The following is a 20,326-nucleotide window of genomic DNA, read 5'->3' as shown; positions in this document are numbered from 1 at the left end:
GTGCGACAGGCTTTTGCAGCTCTATATCTCTTTTCATTTGGAGATTTACATTTAGAGAGCTCTTTTAAGCATAAAAATAAAAGTGGGAAGATATATAGGCACGAGTCTATGCATGTCTCAAGATCAATAAAACCATTCACTAATTATTTATGACAATGTTGAAGATCTATTTACAACAGTCACATAGATTTCAGAATTTCTTCCATAATGATATGAGTGCATGAGAGACAAGCTAAGCTCATTAAATGCACAAAGCCATTAGTACAAAGGTACAAGGCAAAACATGCTTTGAGACAGAACTCAACAAAGCCGATCAAACTTTCTGGATTTTCTTCTTTTTATGTGTTTTTGGATTTTTGACATAAAAGCATTAAAAGATTGATCAAAAACATAACAAAAAAAAAAACGGAAAAAAAATTTGAACCACACACAAAATGACAACCTAAATACTAGTAAGAGGCACACTACCAAGCATATTCACAAACATGGGAAGTATTGATGCATGGATATGTTGTAATGCTTATGCATGAGTACCTTTTGTCACCCACACGTCACATGCGTTTGGGGTGATATCCTTAACGGATTGGGTATGAGAATTAGGACTATCAAACCTTCGTGCGAAGCTTTCCAGGTAGTTGGTGAAGGCACCGATCATCTTCATCACATCCATCATTCCTAGATCACGTTTTTGACTTCTTGGTTGCTCACCACCCCAAGACCTCGTGTCATTTCTTCTTCCTCGTGACCGAGGTGCACTTGCATTGTTGTCTGCTCTCAACTTTTGACAATTGGGTCTAGTATGTCCTTGCAATCCGTAATAGTGACAGACATATTCTGTTTTAGAACCCTGTTGTGATCTTGGAACTAATCTCCCTCTAGCTTCATATCTGGGTTCTGATTGAATACGGGACTTATTTAGCACCCGTTGATCAACTACATTCTTCTTCCTTTTAGTCTTAACTTTCTCAGGAATAGGCTTATCCATAGCCGTCTCTTTGGCCCTTACAAACTTTACTTCTTTGGTGACTTTGGCTGACGAGCAACTTCCTCCGGTGTATCCCAACCCGGACTTGTCTGAGGAAGGTTTTTGAGATGATATGACATCTTCTAACTTCTGAGAGGAGACTCTCTCTATCTTGGCATGAGCTTGCATTACCTCTTGCTCAGGAAACCTCACCCTCATATAGGCTTCAGACAGCTCGCCATTTAGTGTCTCAATCTCACACTTAGTCTCTTTATATCTGACCAAGAGACTTCTGTAATCTTCCTCAGCTTTCTTCATTTTCCTCACAGCTGCCTTGGCTACCCTTGCATACTCTCTAGACTTCTCAAGTAGTAAGGAGTAATTTTCTTGAAGATTAGCTATATTTTCTTCCTCTTCAGCATCTGATTCTTCCACAATCCCAACAAACTCTGAATTAGAATGCTCATCAAGCTCCTTCACAAGTGCACGCAAATCATCCGATGACTCCACATGAGCAATGGTCATGAAGGCAGAGTAGTTTCCTTCTCCGTCACAACTCTCTTCTGAGTCAGAGTCAGAAGATTCTGAATCACTGAGCGACGTGGCATAAGCCTTGCCTTTTCCTCTCAGAAAATTTGGACACTCCTTCTTTAGATGTCCATGGCCATTGCATTCATAGCACACAATGTCTGAAGAAGGTTGAGAATCCTTCCCTTCTTTCCTCGTAAACTCTTTCCTATCACCTCTTGAAGATGAAAATTTCCCTCTGTTGAATGGTTTTCCACTGTTCTTCATCTTCAGAAATTTTCAGAAGTTTTTTCCCAAGATATACTACTTCCTTCTCCACTCCATCTTCTTCGGAAGGATCATCCATTCTTTCGGTGATGGTTTTAAGAGCAAGTGATTTACTCGTTTTGTGGGAAAGTAGTCTAAGCTCATACGTTTGAAGTAATCCAATGAGCTCTTGGATCTTAATTTCATCCAAATCCTTGCTTTCCTCTATGGCTGTGACTTTTGCCCGAAAGCTCTTCAGTAAGGACTTCAAAATTTTTCTCACCACTTTAGTATCTTCAATCTTCTCCCCAAGATTGAGTTTAGCAATTACAATTTCATTGAGCTTCCCATAGAATGAATCAAATGGTTCATCACCCCCCATCTTGAGCTCTTCAAATTTGGTGGTAAGCATCTGAAGCTTTGTGTCCTTAACTTTCTTCGTACCCTTATATGTCGTCTCCAAAATCTCCCAAGCTTCCTTGGCTACTGTCATATGAGAGATCCTGTGAAATTCATCAGGAGACACACCACAAAAAATAGCATTTAATGCTTTACTATTAGCATTGGCTGCTACGAGAGCTGCCTTATCCCAAGTGGACTTAGGATCCGTCGGCTTGGTCCAACCTATCTCAACTGCATCCCAAACGGTATCATCTATAGAGCATAAAAATGCTTTCATTCTGACTTTCCAGAAAGCATAATTGTTCCCATTAAAAAATGGTGGAACATTGAGTGAATGAGACCGGTCCATCTCAAATAGGGTCAAGGATCACACTCAGGTATTTAAACCACAGTGGGTGTACCTGCTCTGATACCAATTGAAAGTTCAAAATATGTATAAAACACCCTTGAACGTTTGGACCCCAAATTATAAAATATCAATTCAAACTTATAATCAAACAATTAATGTGCAGAACATGAACATAAGCCAATCACAGAATTCATAACTAATCTAAACCAAATATAAACACATCCACAGCAGTAAATATAAGGTAAAGATAAAGGAAGGAAGTTGCAAACACACAGACAACACGCGATGTGTTATTGAAGAGGAAACCGAAGCCCTCAGTGTAAAACCTCTCCGCCGCCCTCCAAGCGGTAAATAATCCACTAAAGAATATAGTTTGGATACATGAACAGTAGAAGACCCTCCAAGCCTAATCTACCCAAGTACCAAAGCCCTCCAAGCTTCTTGCTCCAATGAGGTTACGCCGAACCTATTTCTTCTTTAGCTTCCCGGATTCTGCTACTATACCATAGCATCAACCAATGTGTATTGGTTCCTTCCAAACTGCTTCCCTTAGCACCAAATGAACCTTCTCACAGACGTGGGTGTGGTGAGATAAGGATTTGGTCAATGGCCTCTCAAGGATGTAACAATGGAGAGAAAGAGAGTAGAGGAATTTGTAGAGTCTCTAAGGTAAAGATTGGGGATGAGGCAATCTTGTTTTTCTCTAGGGTTTCTCTTACAAAATTCTCTCTGGAAGCTCTCTTAAAATTGTGGGTATAAGGGTCTATATATAGTGGGGTGAGAAAGGAATACGAAGAGACAGTTTTTGCCAAACAGGGTAAATTGGCGGCTTGGTCTCGCGGCTTGTCCAAGTCCCGACGTAACGGCCTGGCCAGCCTGGGACTTTTGTCCTGTAGTGTGACAGTTGGCGCGACTCTTTAGCTTCCCTGTGTGCATCTCACGTGCCTGCATTTGGCGGCTTGTAGCCGCAAGCCACCCACGAGTCCTAGCTGCGAAGCTCTGCTTCTTTGCACATACTTGAGTTTTTCTTCACATCTTCTCAACACTACCCTTACAATAATCCCACCTAAATACAGGGTTACTAAGTGCTAAATTACAAGCAAATTGGCACGGAATAAAGCCAACAAGATGGTTGATAAATTTCAACCTTACACTATGATTATGTTCTGTCAACTTTATTTGGCTTTGTATTTGGTTGCTAACAGAGCATAAGTGGATATCTTGTACACTTTTTAAAATGTAATTATTGAATATTTTTGTGGGGAAACAATTAAAATTGTTATTTGGTTCCTCAAGTTCAAGTCAACATGGCTTTCCATTTTTGGATGATGAATTTTTTGTTCCATAGTTTCAGTTTTTATTTTTGTAATAATGTTTTATATTGTTATTATCATAATGGTTGTGATTCATTTGATTGTCACATGTTGTTTAAAATGTTGGTTGTTGAGGCTGAACAAGGCAACAAGCCCTCAAAAAAATTTAAGCCTCAATCCCTTGACAAAGTGGCAAAAGAAATTGGTGTGGAGTTTAATGTAGGGTGTCATGCATCACATGTGCATAACCGTCTTCATACGGTTAGAAAAGAGTGGAAACTCATTCAAGAGATTCGAAAAAAAAAAAAAAAAAAAAAAAGTGGATTTGGTTGGGATGATAATTTAAAAATGATCACATATGACAAGCAAATTGATGATGCTGAAGTGTTGGTATGAAATTTATATAAATGAGCTTCATTTTTTTTTTTTTTGGATCAATAATGATTTATACATTTATTATATTAAATCATCCAATTTATTGACATTGTCATATTTCTTTGAATAGGCTCATCTCGCTCATGCTCCTTATTTAAATAAAAAAAATTGAACAGTATGATGAGATGGCTATTGTTGTTGGTAAGGACATGACAACTGGTGGCTTTTCAAAGCAATGGAGTGAACGTTCTCCATTGGTTGAAAATGAGACCCCACAAAATGACATCAAAAATCCAGAATTTGAAGGTGACTTTGATACATTGCCAAAAGATGCCTAGGAATCTTCCAATGGAATTTCATCTAAGGGAAGGAGCCCTAGAAAGAGAACTTATGTAGCTATGAATGAAGATAGTCCTTTTAGTGAGATGACTGAACAACTCAAACGTATTGCAGTAGTTGTTACAGTTCTGAGTCATGGCCCAGTTAATGCAAATGAGCTTCATAAAGTAGTGATGAATGTTGAAGGCTTTGAAGAAGACATGCTTGATGAAGCTTTTGATCATTTGGTTAATGATGAAAAGGCAGGAAGGGCCTTTATGGCTAAAAATGATAGGATGAGAAAGATTTGGTTTGAGAAATTTTTCAACAAAACCTTCTAACTTGAAGTTGCTGGATATGTTGTGTGAAACATGTTAGTGGTACCATGGTATTCTTTAGGTTATTAATAATTATGGAAAAATTCCATATTTTGGAAGATTATGTGTTAATGTTAGCTATATTGTCATAGTCTTTGGGTTTGTTATTGTAAGTGTGCTTATGGATGGTTATGCAACACTGATTGACATGTTTTGGAGTTATTATGGAATAATGTTATATTTTGGATTCATTAGTATTATGATAATGTTATATTTTGTCCAACTATATTTTTGCAGGTTCTGCTGTATTGGTTGAGATATATTCTGCAGGTTCTTTCATTTTGTTAATTCATGGTATGCAGTTGGTACTTTCTCTGTTGGCAAGGGCCAGAAAAAGAGAAAGCATAGTCGTTGATGTCTCAAATGCTTTATAGAATTTTTGGCTTCAATTCAGTACTGTGGTCATGTTCCATGACCCAAATGGACATTTTGCTACTAGAAGAAGGCAAAATGATGTTTTGCTCTGCTAAACTCCTTGTGTAGCTGTATTAGTCATGATTATTACAACAAGTCAACTTACTAGATATCTGCATAGGGCCAGAAACTAAGGGTGCCAGCTGTGGTCTTGAATCTTTGTTGTTATATATTGATTCATCTAGCACATTCTTTGACACGTTTATATATTGATATTTTGATATATTGAATCTTTGTTGTTATCAATGATTCATCTAGTACATTCTTTGACACATGTTCAATACCTAGTGTTAGGACATATGTGTTTCACTTGTTAAGAACATATGTCATTCTTTTATGTAATTGGCTAAACCTTTGCCAAAACGCATTTTACTTGTAATTAGGTAGATCTAGGTGTTTTTAATACTTCAAGAAATAAGGTTTCAAGATCAAGTGTTAAAGTCATTCAAGTCTGTCCAAGAAACAAGTTGAAAAGTGCAAGTTCATTAAAGCTCGACAGCTAGGATCTATCAAGCTTAAGAAGCTGTTCTAGCCTCGTGGCTCGACACCTACTCGACAGCTTTTGAGGTTTAAGAAAAACAGATTTTCCATTTTGTTTTCTTGGGATCCGCAAATGTGTCTTTGGGCCTTCTTCTCTCCTAACCCTAGACATATAAAAGGTTTATTTTAAGGGTCGACAAAGTGTTCATAAGTTGCACAAGCATTAAGCAAAATCTGTTCAAGCAAATTGTGACCTCTTGTTCATCATTCTTGTGAAGAAGTTGCTGTGTTTGTACACCATAGGGTTTTGTGACTAAGCATCTTCTTGATCTTCATCGTGTGCATGAACTGAATAACTTTGCAGCCAACAACCTTCTCTAGTTGGAAGTCACGTACTGGGATTCACGCAATTGGTTAGTCACGTACTGGGAGTCGTGCATCAAAAGGAGAAATTGTCACTACAAAACAAGTCCAATTGGGTATTGGGGTAAGAGTTCAATTGTAGGTTGGTATAAGGTACTGGAATTCTTTACTTGTAACCGCTTGTTGTGATAATAGTGGAATTTCGGGAGTGGTGACCTTAAAATCACCTAGTGGGGGTTTTTGTCGTATAAGTTTTCCCCATTCGTAAACAAATCATCGTGTCAATTTATTTTCCGCTGCATACTTAGTTTAATTGGGGATTTATTTGTGCTACCACGCGTTTGTATATTAATTTGATTAATTAATTAAACTTGGCTAATTAATCAATTAATTCATCACAAGGGGTCAATTCGTTTTTGGCCTATCACTTGGATATGTAATTGAGTAGATGATGTGTGTATGAAGATAATACTAGAACACTTGAAATTCAAAGGATGCCATTTTCCATGGTTATTAAACTCTGGATTTTAGCCATTGGTGATGTCTCAATACAATTTTAAATTTTTGCCTTTCTTTTTTTTTTTTTTTTTTTTTTTTTTTTTTTTTTTTTTTACATTGTGCCAAACATCAAAAAATATTTTACACAACATTTTCATATACACTGCCAAACACTGTAAAATGAAAATATTTTCCTATAAATATTTTAGCCATTGGTGATGTCTCAATACAATTTTAAATTTTTAGCTTTTTTTTTTTTTTTCTTTACATTGTGCCAAACATCAGAAAATATTTTACACAACATTTTCATATACACTACCAAACGCTATAAAATGAAAATATTTTCCTATAAATATTTTACATGTAAAATATTTTACCTTTGCAAATATTTTGCATCAAAACAAACTGAGTGTTAGGTATGGAAGTTTGGTTATGTGTGGGGAAGGTTTTAGGCACCCCATAGCGCTTGTCCAAGGATAGTCCTTTGTTTTGATAAATCCTTAATTTTGGAGATTGGCAAATAAAAACGTGATTTTGGGCATTGGCTTTTGGGGCTTTGCATGCATGGGGGCTTTAAGATTTGGCTTTTGAACGGGTATGGTCCCAATCTATGCTTTCCTAAGGCATTTGAGCAAAGCGCTAGATTTCCATGGCGAAAATCCGGCGACATGTCACCTTGCTTTCGTAGCGAAAATTAGGCATTGCTTGCATTAGGTGACACAGATTGTGACGATGACACCGAGAGGGGTGAGCAAGTATATATATATATACATACATCATGCACAATGCAAGCACACAGAGTGGGAAAGTAGATGCCTACATTTCTCGAGCATGGCCTAAAATATAGGTGTAGGAAAATAAACATGGGTCGCCATACTATAGAGATGAGGACAAATGGTACACAACATGATATACTTAATACAACCCATCTAAGAGAGAGAAAGAGAAGAGGAAGGAAGGGGTTTTAAAGAGTACAAAACCAAATGGGAGAGGCAAAAGCTTGGCTTATATCCACATGCTCGCATCCTTGCCCTTTTGCTTGAGCCTAGGAGACTGTGCCCTAAATCCATACATCCTCACTCCATGTGTGTACATGCAAAGGCAAGAACAAGAAACCAGCAGACAAGCAATGGAAAGAAAGAGATGCGTAGAGCATATGAAAGAGGCATAAAGCAAATAAGCATGATAGACATGGTAAGCAGAGAAACAAGAAAGCAAGAAAACAAGCGAGAAGGCAAACAAGCAAGAAAGCAAACAGAAGGTGGTGTCTGCGAGGGACAAATATAGGTTTAGATCGAATGTTCATAACTTCATTGTGTTGAAGCATGGACGACACACTAGGAAGCAAGACTCATGCATGAACATGTAAGCAAGCGTGTAAAGATGCATAAAAAGCCAACAGGTGGCACAAACAAGCATGGCAAGCATATTACCGCACAAAGCGAAAAAGGGATAGGTATGCATGAAGCAACTAGCATCATGGCGATGAGTCCCAAATGTTTACATCGAAACAAGTCCTCATGGGTATCGGACGTAACCACACAACCACAAACCCACTAAGGATGTTAAGCGTGGCAAAGCCTAGAACAAGAGAGGCTATCACAAGTATAAAGCATAGAAGCAAGCAAGCACAGGAATGCAAATAAGGATGATCCAAACCCATTGATATGGGCCTCAGCGTATGGGCGATGAAAAAGATCATAGGGTCTAGATCGGGTTTGAACCAATAGGCCAAAACACAAGAAAGAAAGACAAAGTGACAAAAGGGCTATAATAGCACATGACATGACAAACATAGTGATAATAGCTTAATTTTGCATATTTATATTATTATTAGAAAAACATTATCATACTTATTTTGAGTTAATTCATGCATTTTGTCGTTGATTTTGGAATAATGCTAAATAATCAATTTTGTGCTTAATTGAATTTTAATGCGTGAATTTGTTTTTTGTAGGATAATGAAATTAAATAAGTGCATTTGTGCAAAGAAAAAAAAGCTAATGGACTTTAATTTTACTAGGGCCATGATGAAGTCAAAGAAGTTCAACCCAATTAAATTCAAGTCCAATTGGAGCAAGGAATCAAAGGAAATTTGCACCTAATCCAAGTCCAATTCGGATTAGGATTCCAGCTTGCACACTAGTTACTATTTGGAGCATAACTTTTTGCTCAGATGTCCAATCGAGATGATTCAAGTTGGGATGGAAATATAATTTAAAGGGATACAACTCTTTAGTTTATCAAAAGTCATAATTCTGAAGTTAGATGGGCCAAAAATGTCGCTTAATTGAAGCCTAAAAACTTAGGATTTTCTCCAAACGGGAATTCAACATGTAATACGATTCCTTGACCTATTTAAAGGTTTTTTAGGGCAGAATTAAGAGAGAGCTGCTGTAGAACATAATTTAGGTTTCTTAAAGTTTCTTACAGTTTTTAGAGTTTTATTTGTGTTATGGCTTGCTAGAAGCCTTGCTATGGCANAGATCTAGATCCCATGGTCTAGGCCTACATCTTCACACCTAGGCCTATATCAAAGGGTTTGGATCATTTCCCTATATACATGTATATGCTTGCTTGCTTCTATGCTGTTTGTCTATGCTTGCCTCTCTAGATCTAGGCTTTGCCATGCTTTGTGCCCCCCGTGGGCTTGTTCGTGTGTGGTTACACCCATCCCTTTCGTGGCCTATTGAGTTGTAACCACTTGTGAGATGCATCCCCATGATTCCAGTTTACTTGATGCATACCCTTTCTCCACCTCGTGTGATGTTCCTTGCCATGCTTGATTTGTGCCACCCGTTTGGCTTTCTTTACTTCTTTGCATTCTTCTTTGCACGCTTGCGACGCAATGTTGATGCATGAGTCTATATGTCATCCATACTCCAATCTAATGGAGTGATGGACACTCGATCCAAACCTACATTTGTTCTCCTAGGACACCCTCTTTTGTTAGATAACATGCTTGTTTCCCCTTTCATATGCTTAACATGTTTTGTTTGCCCTTCTTTGGCTCTCTTTGTTAGTATGTTCTCAGCATGCTCTCCCTATCTCCTTTGTTTCTTTTTTTGCTTGTCTATTGGCTTGTTTCCTTGTTTGTTGCATGTACATGCATAGAGTGAGGACGCTTGGAGCGAGGGCATGACCTCCTAGGTGCGAGCAAAAAGGGCAAAGATGCAAGTAAGAAGATGGAATCCCAAAAAGGGCAATGTTCAGTCAATTGGAGGCCTAGCCTCCCTGAGTGGTTATGTCCTTCTATCTCCCTCCTTTAGCCTCTTCTCTAGAGCATGTATTAGGGTTCCCCTCCATGTACCCCCTTACTTTTCCTGCTCTTTGTTTGGGCCATGTTCCCTAGGTATGGCAATGTTTATTTTACATTTCCTATACCATACTAGGCCATACCTTTGGAATGTTGGCAATGTTTGATTTACTTTCCCGCTCTCTATGGTTGCATTGTGCATGATGTATGTATATCTAGGCCAAAATGGGGATATACCCCTTTTGGAGAAAAATTCTAGCAAAATACTCAATTTCTGAAACTATTTAGAGATATGCTCCTGTTTTGAAACTCGATTTGCTAAAAATCTAGTTTCAATGTAAAACTCGATTGTTAGAAAATCGAGTTATAACCAAATTAAACTTAAAAAAAAAAAAAAAAAATTGTGGAACTTGAGTTCCATTCAAAGAACTCGAGTTTCACACTAAAACTCAATTTTGATAAAATCAAGTTTCAAAACAAGGGCATATCCCTAAATAGTTTTAGAAAGGGGGCATTTTACTGGAACTTTTCGCTAAAAGGGGTATATCCCCATTTTGTCATGTATATCTATATCTATTTGTATATGGGTGATTATGCACTTTGTATGATGGACTCTCATGGCTACGTGAGTGACCTTCTCTAGTCATGAGAGCTCTTGACCTTGTAGTGTAGGTATGTGCTCAAGGTGATTGCCGTAGGTGCATATTCATGCTATATTGTATACACGATCATTGTGGTATGATTGTCCCGATCCATGTCACCTAGTGACACCGGTTTCCTCGTGTATGCAATGTGCATTAACATGCTTGATACTTTGAAGGGCTTCAGCTCGTCTCAGTATGAACATGTCGATACGTGTCGTATACATAGATGCAAAACCCTGCCGGTGCACTATAGCGCACCAAACGCGAAACTCTGCCGAATTTTTGTTGTGAAAATAAGGCATCTTGTTGCTGTATTCTCATAGCGAAAGCATGGTAAGAATAGTGTTTTGTGTGCTATGATGCACCTGAGGCGAAGCGTTGCTGGATTTTCGCCATGAAAATAAGGCGAAATGTTGCTAGATTTTCATCGTGGAAATTTGGCATTGATTCCAAATGCATTGAGAAAGCCTAACACATTTAAAGCCTCGTGAGCTAATGCCAAAAGCTTGTTTTCAATTGCCAATGTCTAAAAATTATGTTTTACCAAAACAAAGGATTGTCCTTGGATAGCTGCTGTGGGATGCCCAACACCTTCCCCACACGTAACCAGACTTCCAAACTCAAGAATCAAGATTTTTTACCCATCCATATTAGATTAGGAAAAACAGCCTTTTTCTTAGTCTAGGATTAGTAATAAAATCAAGTAGAGTCAGGTGACCAATCACATCATAAAAAACCCAGTGATTGGTGACGACTTCACTTACCCTTGGTAATTTCCTTAAAATCAACTTAGATTCTAGTCACACACCCATGGTAGGTAACACCTCCATAAAACCATTTCTCACACACCGAAAGGAAGGCGCATGAGCGTCACTGCAATGGGTGATCGAGTAGCTGCGAGGCGTTGACAAGGGGGAAAAATTAAAACAAGCAAACTTGTTATGTATGGTGTGGACTAAAGCCTATGCACGATAAATTTAATGTTATACCCACTCTTCTCATATAACAATGAGTCACACTAATAAAAATTTGTGGTGAGACTCACTAATCATTTGAGATGAGAGAATATTATAACATTATTGTACTCTTGAGTAATATATAATTTTATTGCTAGGATAAGTTTCATATAGTTTATTTGATTGAACTTCATGTTAATTGGACAACAATTTTGCTTTACCTCTTGAGGTTTAGATGATAACCCAATAGTATTGGCATACTTTATACTAGTTTATATTGTCTCATGTTTGTGTTTGAATCCCACCTCCCCCTAGGTACATCAATTCACAACATCATGGTTGAGCATAAAGCAAATTTTGATACGTTTTTGGACACAAAATTTTGTTAAATTTTCGCATGTTCGTGACTCCATTTGAGGGAAAACAGATCTTACTGTTTCTCAAACCATTTATCGATTTTCCTTGTCCCTTTTGCTGAATCAACACCCTATGAATACCTATTTAGCACTTCTCCCAACTATAGTTAGCTTAGTGACTTTGGTTGTGCCTAGTTTTTCATCCTTCAACTTCACGAGTGCAATAAATTACAATCACACTCTCAGTATATGTTGCTTTCTAGGTTACAATCTTGAACAAAAAAAATGTATAAATGTTACACCTTATAACCAAATTACTTAGTTTTTTTGTCATATTGTCTTATGGAAACATAAGATTATCCATACCTTCCCTATTCCACAATTTCAATCTTTTGTTGATCTCTTTATTGAGTCTCATTCTTTATGTAAAAAAGAAAAAAGAAAAAGGAGAAGAAGACATCTATAGAGGCAATTGCTCCTACTTTGGGAGAGTCCTAGTCATATTTCCAATATGAGGAATTTGATAATACAACCACGTGCACGGGGGAAGGGCCCCTAGCTTTTCCAAAAATGCATGTCCCCTTCTATTTTAATGTCAAAACTTTGAATAAGTTTTTGGTAATGGTCCCTTTCAATTTTTATTATTATAAAAAAATTACAAATAATCTTTAATTTATTGTTGTCTAATTTATTTTCCTTTTAATATTGACATTTTGTCATGTGCCATTAATTTTTATTAAAAGCAAAAATTTATTTATAAAAATATATAAGTAAATCTTTCTCTTCAGCAAAAAAAAAAAAAAAAAAAAAATCCAAAAATAAAGTCATACATTTATATTGAGAGAATTAAGGGTACCAAAATACAATGACTCATTTAGCTTGGCCTCCCTTGAGAAGAATTTTTGGCTTTGCCACTGAATTCAACTACTTGACTTGGGAGAGGCTAAGATCTCCATCATCCCATATAGTGCGCGCCCCCCACCCCCAAACAACACACATCAGCCAGATTTGCCCTCCAAATTCCCAACTTTTCACCTAAAAACAAAATGTATTTTTGTAAATAAAAAGGTGTGTAATGGTAATATAAAATAGACAACTCCCAGGAAAGTTCATTTTTTGCCAAAGCTCATCCTCCCACTTGATATATGCCCTCTACAGTTTTACGGCACTTTATAGTTCTTCTTCTTCTTCTTCTTCTTCTCTTTTTTTTTTTTTTTTTTTCTTTTTTTTTTAATATTAAAAACTGTTACACACAACTTGTATACACACATTATTACACACTTATTTTTTAAACTGAAAATCGTAGGTTGAATACACAATTTTTGTTAGGTTCTAAAAGTTTAAAATAATTGGCAAACCGTGAGAACAAACTTGTTTAGATATAGATTTCTAAGTCTATAGGTATGATTAGACAATTCTCAAGTTGTTGCAAGTTAGAATACAAGAAAAAAGAAGCTGCAGGTTCAAGAATTTGAAACATGCCAAGTTCAACCGATTGAAAGAACAGGTTCGACAGATTGAAAGATGGGTTATGTAAAATTTAATTAAAGCCCATCAGCCTATTAAGCCCATTAAGTGATTAGGGTTTCAGATCTATTTTACATAGTATTTAAAGAAAACCCTAAGACATGTTTGTTAAGACTTTGAAGGTGCTCTTTTGAGATCTAAAAGTTACTGTGTCTTCTCCTTTCAAAGTCACTATCGGAAAATCATTCTTATACCATTAGAATCAGTAGATCTGAAGTTGTTGCAACAAGATCTGTAGACACTTGATTTTGCACCCATGATTTAATCAAGGAAGATGACTAGAGTGACCATCTATGTACCCCAAAAATCATGATTGCATTACATTCATTAATTCATTCATTGCATATCATAAAAATGATCTTGAGATTCTAATGGTCATGACGGTATGTCTGGTTTCCAAATTGGACTGTTTGATCGAAAGATATCACATGATCAAGTTTGCACGGTTAGCATGCATTATGTTTAGGTAGAGTCGACCATGCATGATTAATTTAAATTAATTTTGATTGGTTAAACAATTAAAATTAGTTAAATAATTTTGTGGTTGGTTAATAATTAGTGTCTAAAATAGGATTGCTTGCATAGGGTTAAAGGGGATAATTGGATAGCAATAAAATTGTGGATAATCTGAATTTTATCAAGATTTATTTTAGAGTATTTATCTACAAGATAATTGTTCTTAAAAAGACTTGAATTATCTAGAAAAGAGATAAAAATCTTAGAATACGGATTGAAAACATGTCTAAGTGCAAGGACTGGCTCAAGGAAATCTAAAAAAGGAGTCCAAAACACACTCGAACGTGAAAGTGCGATCAGCACCCAAGAGTACCTTTTAGCACTTTTGGAGTGCCGATCGGCACTTTAAAAGTGCCAAATTGCACTCTTTTGGGCTTTGGCCCTATTCTCTTCGGGTGTTGACAAGGCACACCCATTTCAACTTTTTTCGCAAAAAGACGCAACCTGATTCTCATTTTACCCATGGTTGCTTAATTTTTTAAGCATTCCAATCTTTATAAATAGGGACTGGATCCCAAAATTGAGCACATTCTTTTACACTCTAGTAGAGACACCTTTTCACACTCTCAAATTTCTCATCCCTCTTTTCTGGTATTCTCTCTTCAACTAGGGTTTTTAGGTTTCAAAGATAATTGAATAAATTTCTTTGAACCCTAAAACATCCTCTCAAGAAAGAAGAAGTACTCCAAGCAAGAGGTTGTTTCTGATTACCTTTTTCGTTTCTTAATGCTTCTCTTATTGTGATGATGTATGTCTTTTTATTTTTTTTATTTTTATAATTTTTATGTTAGTTGTTTAAAGTATTCATATTATGAATTATTGATTTATTTTGTCAAAACATGTTGTAAGATTGAATTTAATCAACCATCTTGTTGGCTTTATTCCGTGCCAATTTTCTTGTATTTCAGCAATTAGTAATCCTGTATTTAGGTGGGAATCATATAAGGGTAGTGAGTGAGAGAGTGTGAAGAATTTCTCAAGATTGTGCAAGGATGCAGAGACTCGCGGCTGGACTCGCGAGTAACTCGCGACTAGCAAGCCACCAAAGTTGGCACACGTGTGGAGCATGCAAGGGAGCTGAAAAGTTATGCCAGCTGTTGCATTATAGGACAAACGTCCCAGGCTGGCCAGGCCATTAGCTCGCGGCTCGAACTTGTGATTCAGCTAAGTCGCAAGGCCAAGCCGCCAATCAACCCTGTTTTGAAAAACCTGACTCTTCACATTCCTATCTCACCCTAGTATAAATACCCCTTAAACCCACAAAATGTAGAGAGCTTCCAGAGAGATTTTTGAGAGAGAAACCCTAGAGAAAAAAAAGATTAATTTATCCACCATCTTCACCTAAGAGACTCTTCAAATTTCTCTACTCTCTTCCTCTCCATTGATACATCCTTGAGAGGTTCTTGACCAATTCCTTTTCTCACCATACTCACGTCTGTGAGAAGGTCTTTTGGTGCTAAGGGAAGTAGTTTGGAAGGGACCAATGGTTATTGGTTGAAGCTATGGTTTATAGCGGAATCCGACAAGCTAGAAAAGACAAAGGTTTGGGGCAACCTCGTTGGAGTAAGAAACTTGGAGGGCTTAGGTACCTGGGTAGATTAGGCTTAGAGGGTTTATTGCTGTTCATGTATTCCATCTTCATTTTCTAGTGGATTATTGACTGCTTGGAGGGCGACAAAGAGGTTTTACGCCGAGGGCTTCGGTTTCCTCTTCGATAACACATCGTTGTGTTGTCCTTGTGTTTGCATATCTCTTCCCTTAATCTTTATCATTTCATTTCTGTTGTGGATGTGATTTTAATTGGTTTAGATTATTTATCAATTTTGATATAAGCTTGTTATCATTTTCTGAACATACATTATTTGATATAAAGCTTGAATTGGTATTTTGATGTTTGGGGGTCTAAATGTTCATAGTGTTTTCAACGCTATTTGAACTTTCACATGTTCTTAATATTATTGTTGTGACTCTTTCTTATTTTCAAAAATCTGAATGTAAACAATTCTTTTTCTTGACCAGAAAACGGATCTACATCTTTATTAAATGTAGATCTCAATTTTTCTTAAGATCAAAAACAAATCTACATCTTCATTAGATGTAGATCTGAATTTTTTCTTAAAATAAAAATGGATCTACATCTTCATCAGACGTAGATTTGAATTTTCTTAAATCAAAAACTGATTTGTATCTTCCTTAGATACAGAATTGATTTTTTTTAGCATAGCAGATTTTGAAATAAAGAAAAAGATCATGAATGGTTGCGTTTGTTGTGTTTGTTTTATTCAATATATGTTGCATAAATTTATTCCATGAATGAAATACTCTTCTTAAGCAATCTTTTTCATATTTTCATCGAACATATAAAAACAGATTTGATCTTTTGTTAACCAAAATCATTTTTTTTTTTAGTTCTTAAAAACAGATCTGAATTTTCTCCCTAAAAGCCACCTTTTTCTTACACAACAAAAACAGATCTGATTTTTTTTATAAACCAAAATTTAATTTTGTACTCACAACAACAGATCTGAATTTAAAAAAAGAAAAAGAAAAAGATGCATTCATAAATAAATTTGTATGATTTAGTTTTATTCACATGTACAACATATCATTCATAGCATGCATAAAAGGGGTACATTGGTCACAAGAGTCTAGAAGACCAAACTTTGTCTAGGCAGAATAAGTGCCTAACACCTTCTCATTCCGTAACCTAGCCTCTGAATTTAGGTCTTTTGGACAGGTAGATCTAGCCTTATCTTTGTTTTATTTTGGGTAGTTTGTAACTAGGACCCAAAGCCATGTAATTTTCAATTTCTCAAACATGTATTTTTTTTATTCAATCATTGAATCAATGAAAAGAAACAATTCAATCATGTATTTTTTATATTTAATTTTTCTTATTTTTTGTATAAAAAATAAGTGGCGACAACACACCACTTACCCAAAAAGAGAGGTGTCCTAAAAAGTACCTAAATTTCTTTTTTGAGAGCACCTAGGTTTTGCAGTCTCTCACAATGGTGACTCCACTGGGGATGTCAAGGGCTAAGTTTTATATTAGACTTAAGTGGCCAAATATGTAACCTTGTTTTTGCATGGCCTTGCATGATATTGTTGTTAGTTTGTTTATTTATGTTTGTTGAAGATGTTGTATGATACTTGGTTGTATGATATTTTGTTGTGTATATTGTTTGTTAAAAGCTTTCCCTAACTGTCATAGTGTGTGCCATCCAAACAAAATGTATGCACCCCTTTTAACGACTTGTGATGGTAGTAACCGTGGATCACTGGTCTTCATTAGATTCGGGTATCCAGTGGTGAACTCACCAACTCATAACCTAAAGTCATTGGATCATTTACTGTTGACCGTAAAGGACAAACCATGCCGTTTGGACCAACGCAATGTTTATTATATTACAAGTTGGGAGGTGTAACGTCCTAGTTATGGGAAATGATGAATGTCACTCATTCTGTAAGGCCTCATTTATCCTTTGGGGAAACAAGCAATGAAAGAATAATTGGATACGCATGCTAAAACTCATACATACTAGGTGATTTGCATCAAGGGAGTCATATTATGTAAGTGAGTTTACAAGACCTAAACTTGCAGAGATAAATCTATTTAGTGTTACAAGGCTCGTCTAGAAGCCAAATGTTTAACATAGGAATTACCGAATTAAATATTGACTATGAGAAGATGTTTGGCTCTGTTGCTCATTTATCCTCTATTCCCACTCTTATTACAGTTGTCACCTCTTTGTCATTTTGATATTTTTTAGATGTATGCGAGGAATGTCAATTTACAAAAAATTTATTTGACAGGATAACCAAGAGTGGAGAACACTTTATAAAAAAACTGCAACAGGGTAAGCAAGTACAAGGCTTAAAGGCTCAAACAAATTCATAAACTATTACAGACAAATCACATGAAATTACAAAGTACATAAGAACACTATTGATGACAAAGCGGTCAATTATCATGCAGTAATACGCACCAACTGTGAGTGGCGAGTGTAAGTACAACTATTTGGAAGCATTACCAACCCCAAATCGATTTTGCAAAAAGGCAATCAGTTTGTCACTAGGAGGTAGATTTTCCTTGATGGCACTGACACTCACAAACTCACTAGCCCAATTGCAAAGTTTGGGAAATTTCTCCTTTCTCAACAACTCTACCCCAAAAGCTTCTTCAAAAATTTCAAGCCAGTAGCCTATGATGTTAGCAGCAATGTCTACCAGTCCTATAGTCTCTCCACCAAAATACTTCTGTTCCTTGAGCTCATTTTCTAGAAATTGTAGAAGCTCAGATGTTTCTTCCACAGCTTTCTCACGCTCTTCCTTTTCACATGTGCAAGATTTCCATATTGCAGACAAGTACTATTAAAAGAAAACAGAGAAAATTCAAATTTCAGTGTTGAGATACCGTTTTTCTCCTTTTTTTCTTGGTTGATGAATTATATCTCTTTTCTCTAACGACTGTTTATAAAACTAATAAATAAATAAAACAAGCTCGCAGACACAGTTTATGAAGTCTTCGACTACAATGCACGCAGGGGTGCTTTTTGATGATTTATCTTTAACATACACACATTTCTAATAGGAAATTTACTGCCACCGAGGACCGAGGCTGTGAAGTTCACTAGGATTACCAAAAACAAAAACGACAAAAACTGGAATTATAAAGCCACTCCAAAAACAGCTATTTGACTGGATGAAGGACTATTTTTATATAAAATTGATCAATAATATAGTAGCTTTTTTTTTTTTTTTTAGAAGAATATTATAAATTTTTTAAAAGAAAATTATAAATTTAAAAGTATATCCAATGTTACCTCATTTAAGATTAGATGATATTTTTTTGCATTACTAAATCCAAAAAATAAAATTTTAACTATAATTTGTTTAGGACATGACAAATTTATAATTTAGAGTAGCTTAACAGTAAATGGTATTTACCTTGTCGTCTATGAACTTGGCCCAGAATCGTGCATTGGCTCTTTCGTAAGGATCTTTGGGTAAGATGGGATGGTCTTTCCAGGTCTCATCAATGTATTCCAGAATAACAAGTGACTCAGCCAAATGCTTTCCGTTGTGTACAAACACAGGAACCTTCTTGTGAATTGGGTTGTATTTGAGGAGGGAAGGGCTCTTGTTGGAAAAATCTTCATCAGTGTATTTGTACTCGATTCCTTTCAGTTTCAGAACCATCTCTACCCTGCGACTAAAAGGGCTTCCCCAGAAACCAAACAACAACACTTCTTCTGCCATTATGATTTATGACACTTTTTGTTTCTGCTATTAAAGAGTTTGTAATGAGATTCAAATGCTTGGCTCTACCTTCCGGGTCTGACGCCCTTTTGCTTTTAAAGCTTATAATCTCAATTGTTACTTGGTGGTTAAGCCTCTATAACTTTGGCTGTTGGTATTATTTGTGTTTATTGGTCAAAATGTGCGACTAGGTGGTGGTTGAAAACTTATTGGAGATAGACTTGGGGAAAAAGCTGCAGAATTTTTGACTCAAAAGAAAAAAAAGCAAAAAGCAAAAACAAGCTGCACAATTAGATCCATTTGGTTAGAGGAGTGAAAAAGTGAGAGGATAGAAAATTATGTGAGGATGAAAAAGTAAGAAGATAAAATAATTTTAATTTCTTTCATTTTTGTTTGGTTGGGAGTGGAAAAGTGGAGGGATGAAAAAATGTATTTGTATAAATTTATTCATATTTCCTTGTTAAAAAAAAATGCCTAATTAAAACCAAAAAAGTGACCCAAAAAAAAAAGCAATCACCTAAATTGATTAAAAAATAAAAATTATGACCAAAAAAAAAAATCACATCTTAACAAAAAAACAAAAATAAAAATAAAAATAGAAAAACACAAAAGAAAGCAAAAAAAAAAAAAAAAGAAAAAAAAAAAAAAAAAAAGAAAAAAAAGAAAAAGAATATTAGTGACTGCCTAGTAAATCAAAAGAAAAAAGAGAACAAAGGAAAGAAGAGGTAATGTCCCCCTCCCCCTCCCTCCCCAAAAAAAGAAGAAGAAGAAGAAGAGGAGGCAACGTCTAGGAGGAAGGAAAAAAAAAAAAAAAATGAAGAAGAGCAACGCATGGATGAAGCTCATGTGCAAGTGCACCATGGGTATTTTCATCTATTAAGCAGTTCAATTTTCTCTACATTTTGAGAAAAAAACTTTTTGGTGGGCCTGGGCTTGGGAGAAAACACCTGGTTCCCACCATTTATTTTCCTTTCTTCTCACCAAAACAAAAACATTCTAAAGAAGTTTTCCTTTTTATTTTCACTACAAAGTTTTCCATCTACCCTATTTCACCTCCAAACACACACAAATGGATCGGTCAAATTCAAATTATTACTCAAAGAGGAAAACCCCAACTTGAATTCATCTATATAAATTCCAGCAAAAAAAATTCATCTCTATAAATATTATTATTTTTGATAA

General features: G+C 36.0%; 1 protein-coding gene across 1 annotated transcript; it reads right to left on the bottom strand.

Moving 5' to 3' along the window:
- Window positions 1-17,464: 17,464 nt before the first annotated feature.
- LOC112032817 (glutathione S-transferase U8) lies at window positions 17,465-19,258 on the bottom strand. Its single transcript, XM_024065591.2, has 2 exons — window positions 18,833-19,258; window positions 17,465-18,253 (listed from the first exon to the last, which is right to left on the bottom strand). The coding sequence occupies exons 1-2, from the start codon at window positions 19,142-19,144 to the stop codon at window positions 17,900-17,902; spliced, it is 666 nt and encodes a 221-aa protein (XP_023921359.1). The 5' UTR covers window positions 19,145-19,258; the 3' UTR covers window positions 17,465-17,899.
- Between the last annotated feature and the right edge of the window lie 1,068 nt (window positions 19,259-20,326).

This window comes from Quercus suber, unplaced genomic scaffold, assembly GCF_002906115.3.
Source record: "Quercus suber isolate HL8 unplaced genomic scaffold, Cork oak 2.0 scaffold_98, whole genome shotgun sequence".
NCBI classification, from domain to species: Eukaryota; Viridiplantae; Streptophyta; class Magnoliopsida; order Fagales; family Fagaceae; genus Quercus; species Quercus suber.
Note: the sequence above shows the minus strand (reverse complement) of the source record. Positions and strands in the feature narration are given on the sequence as shown.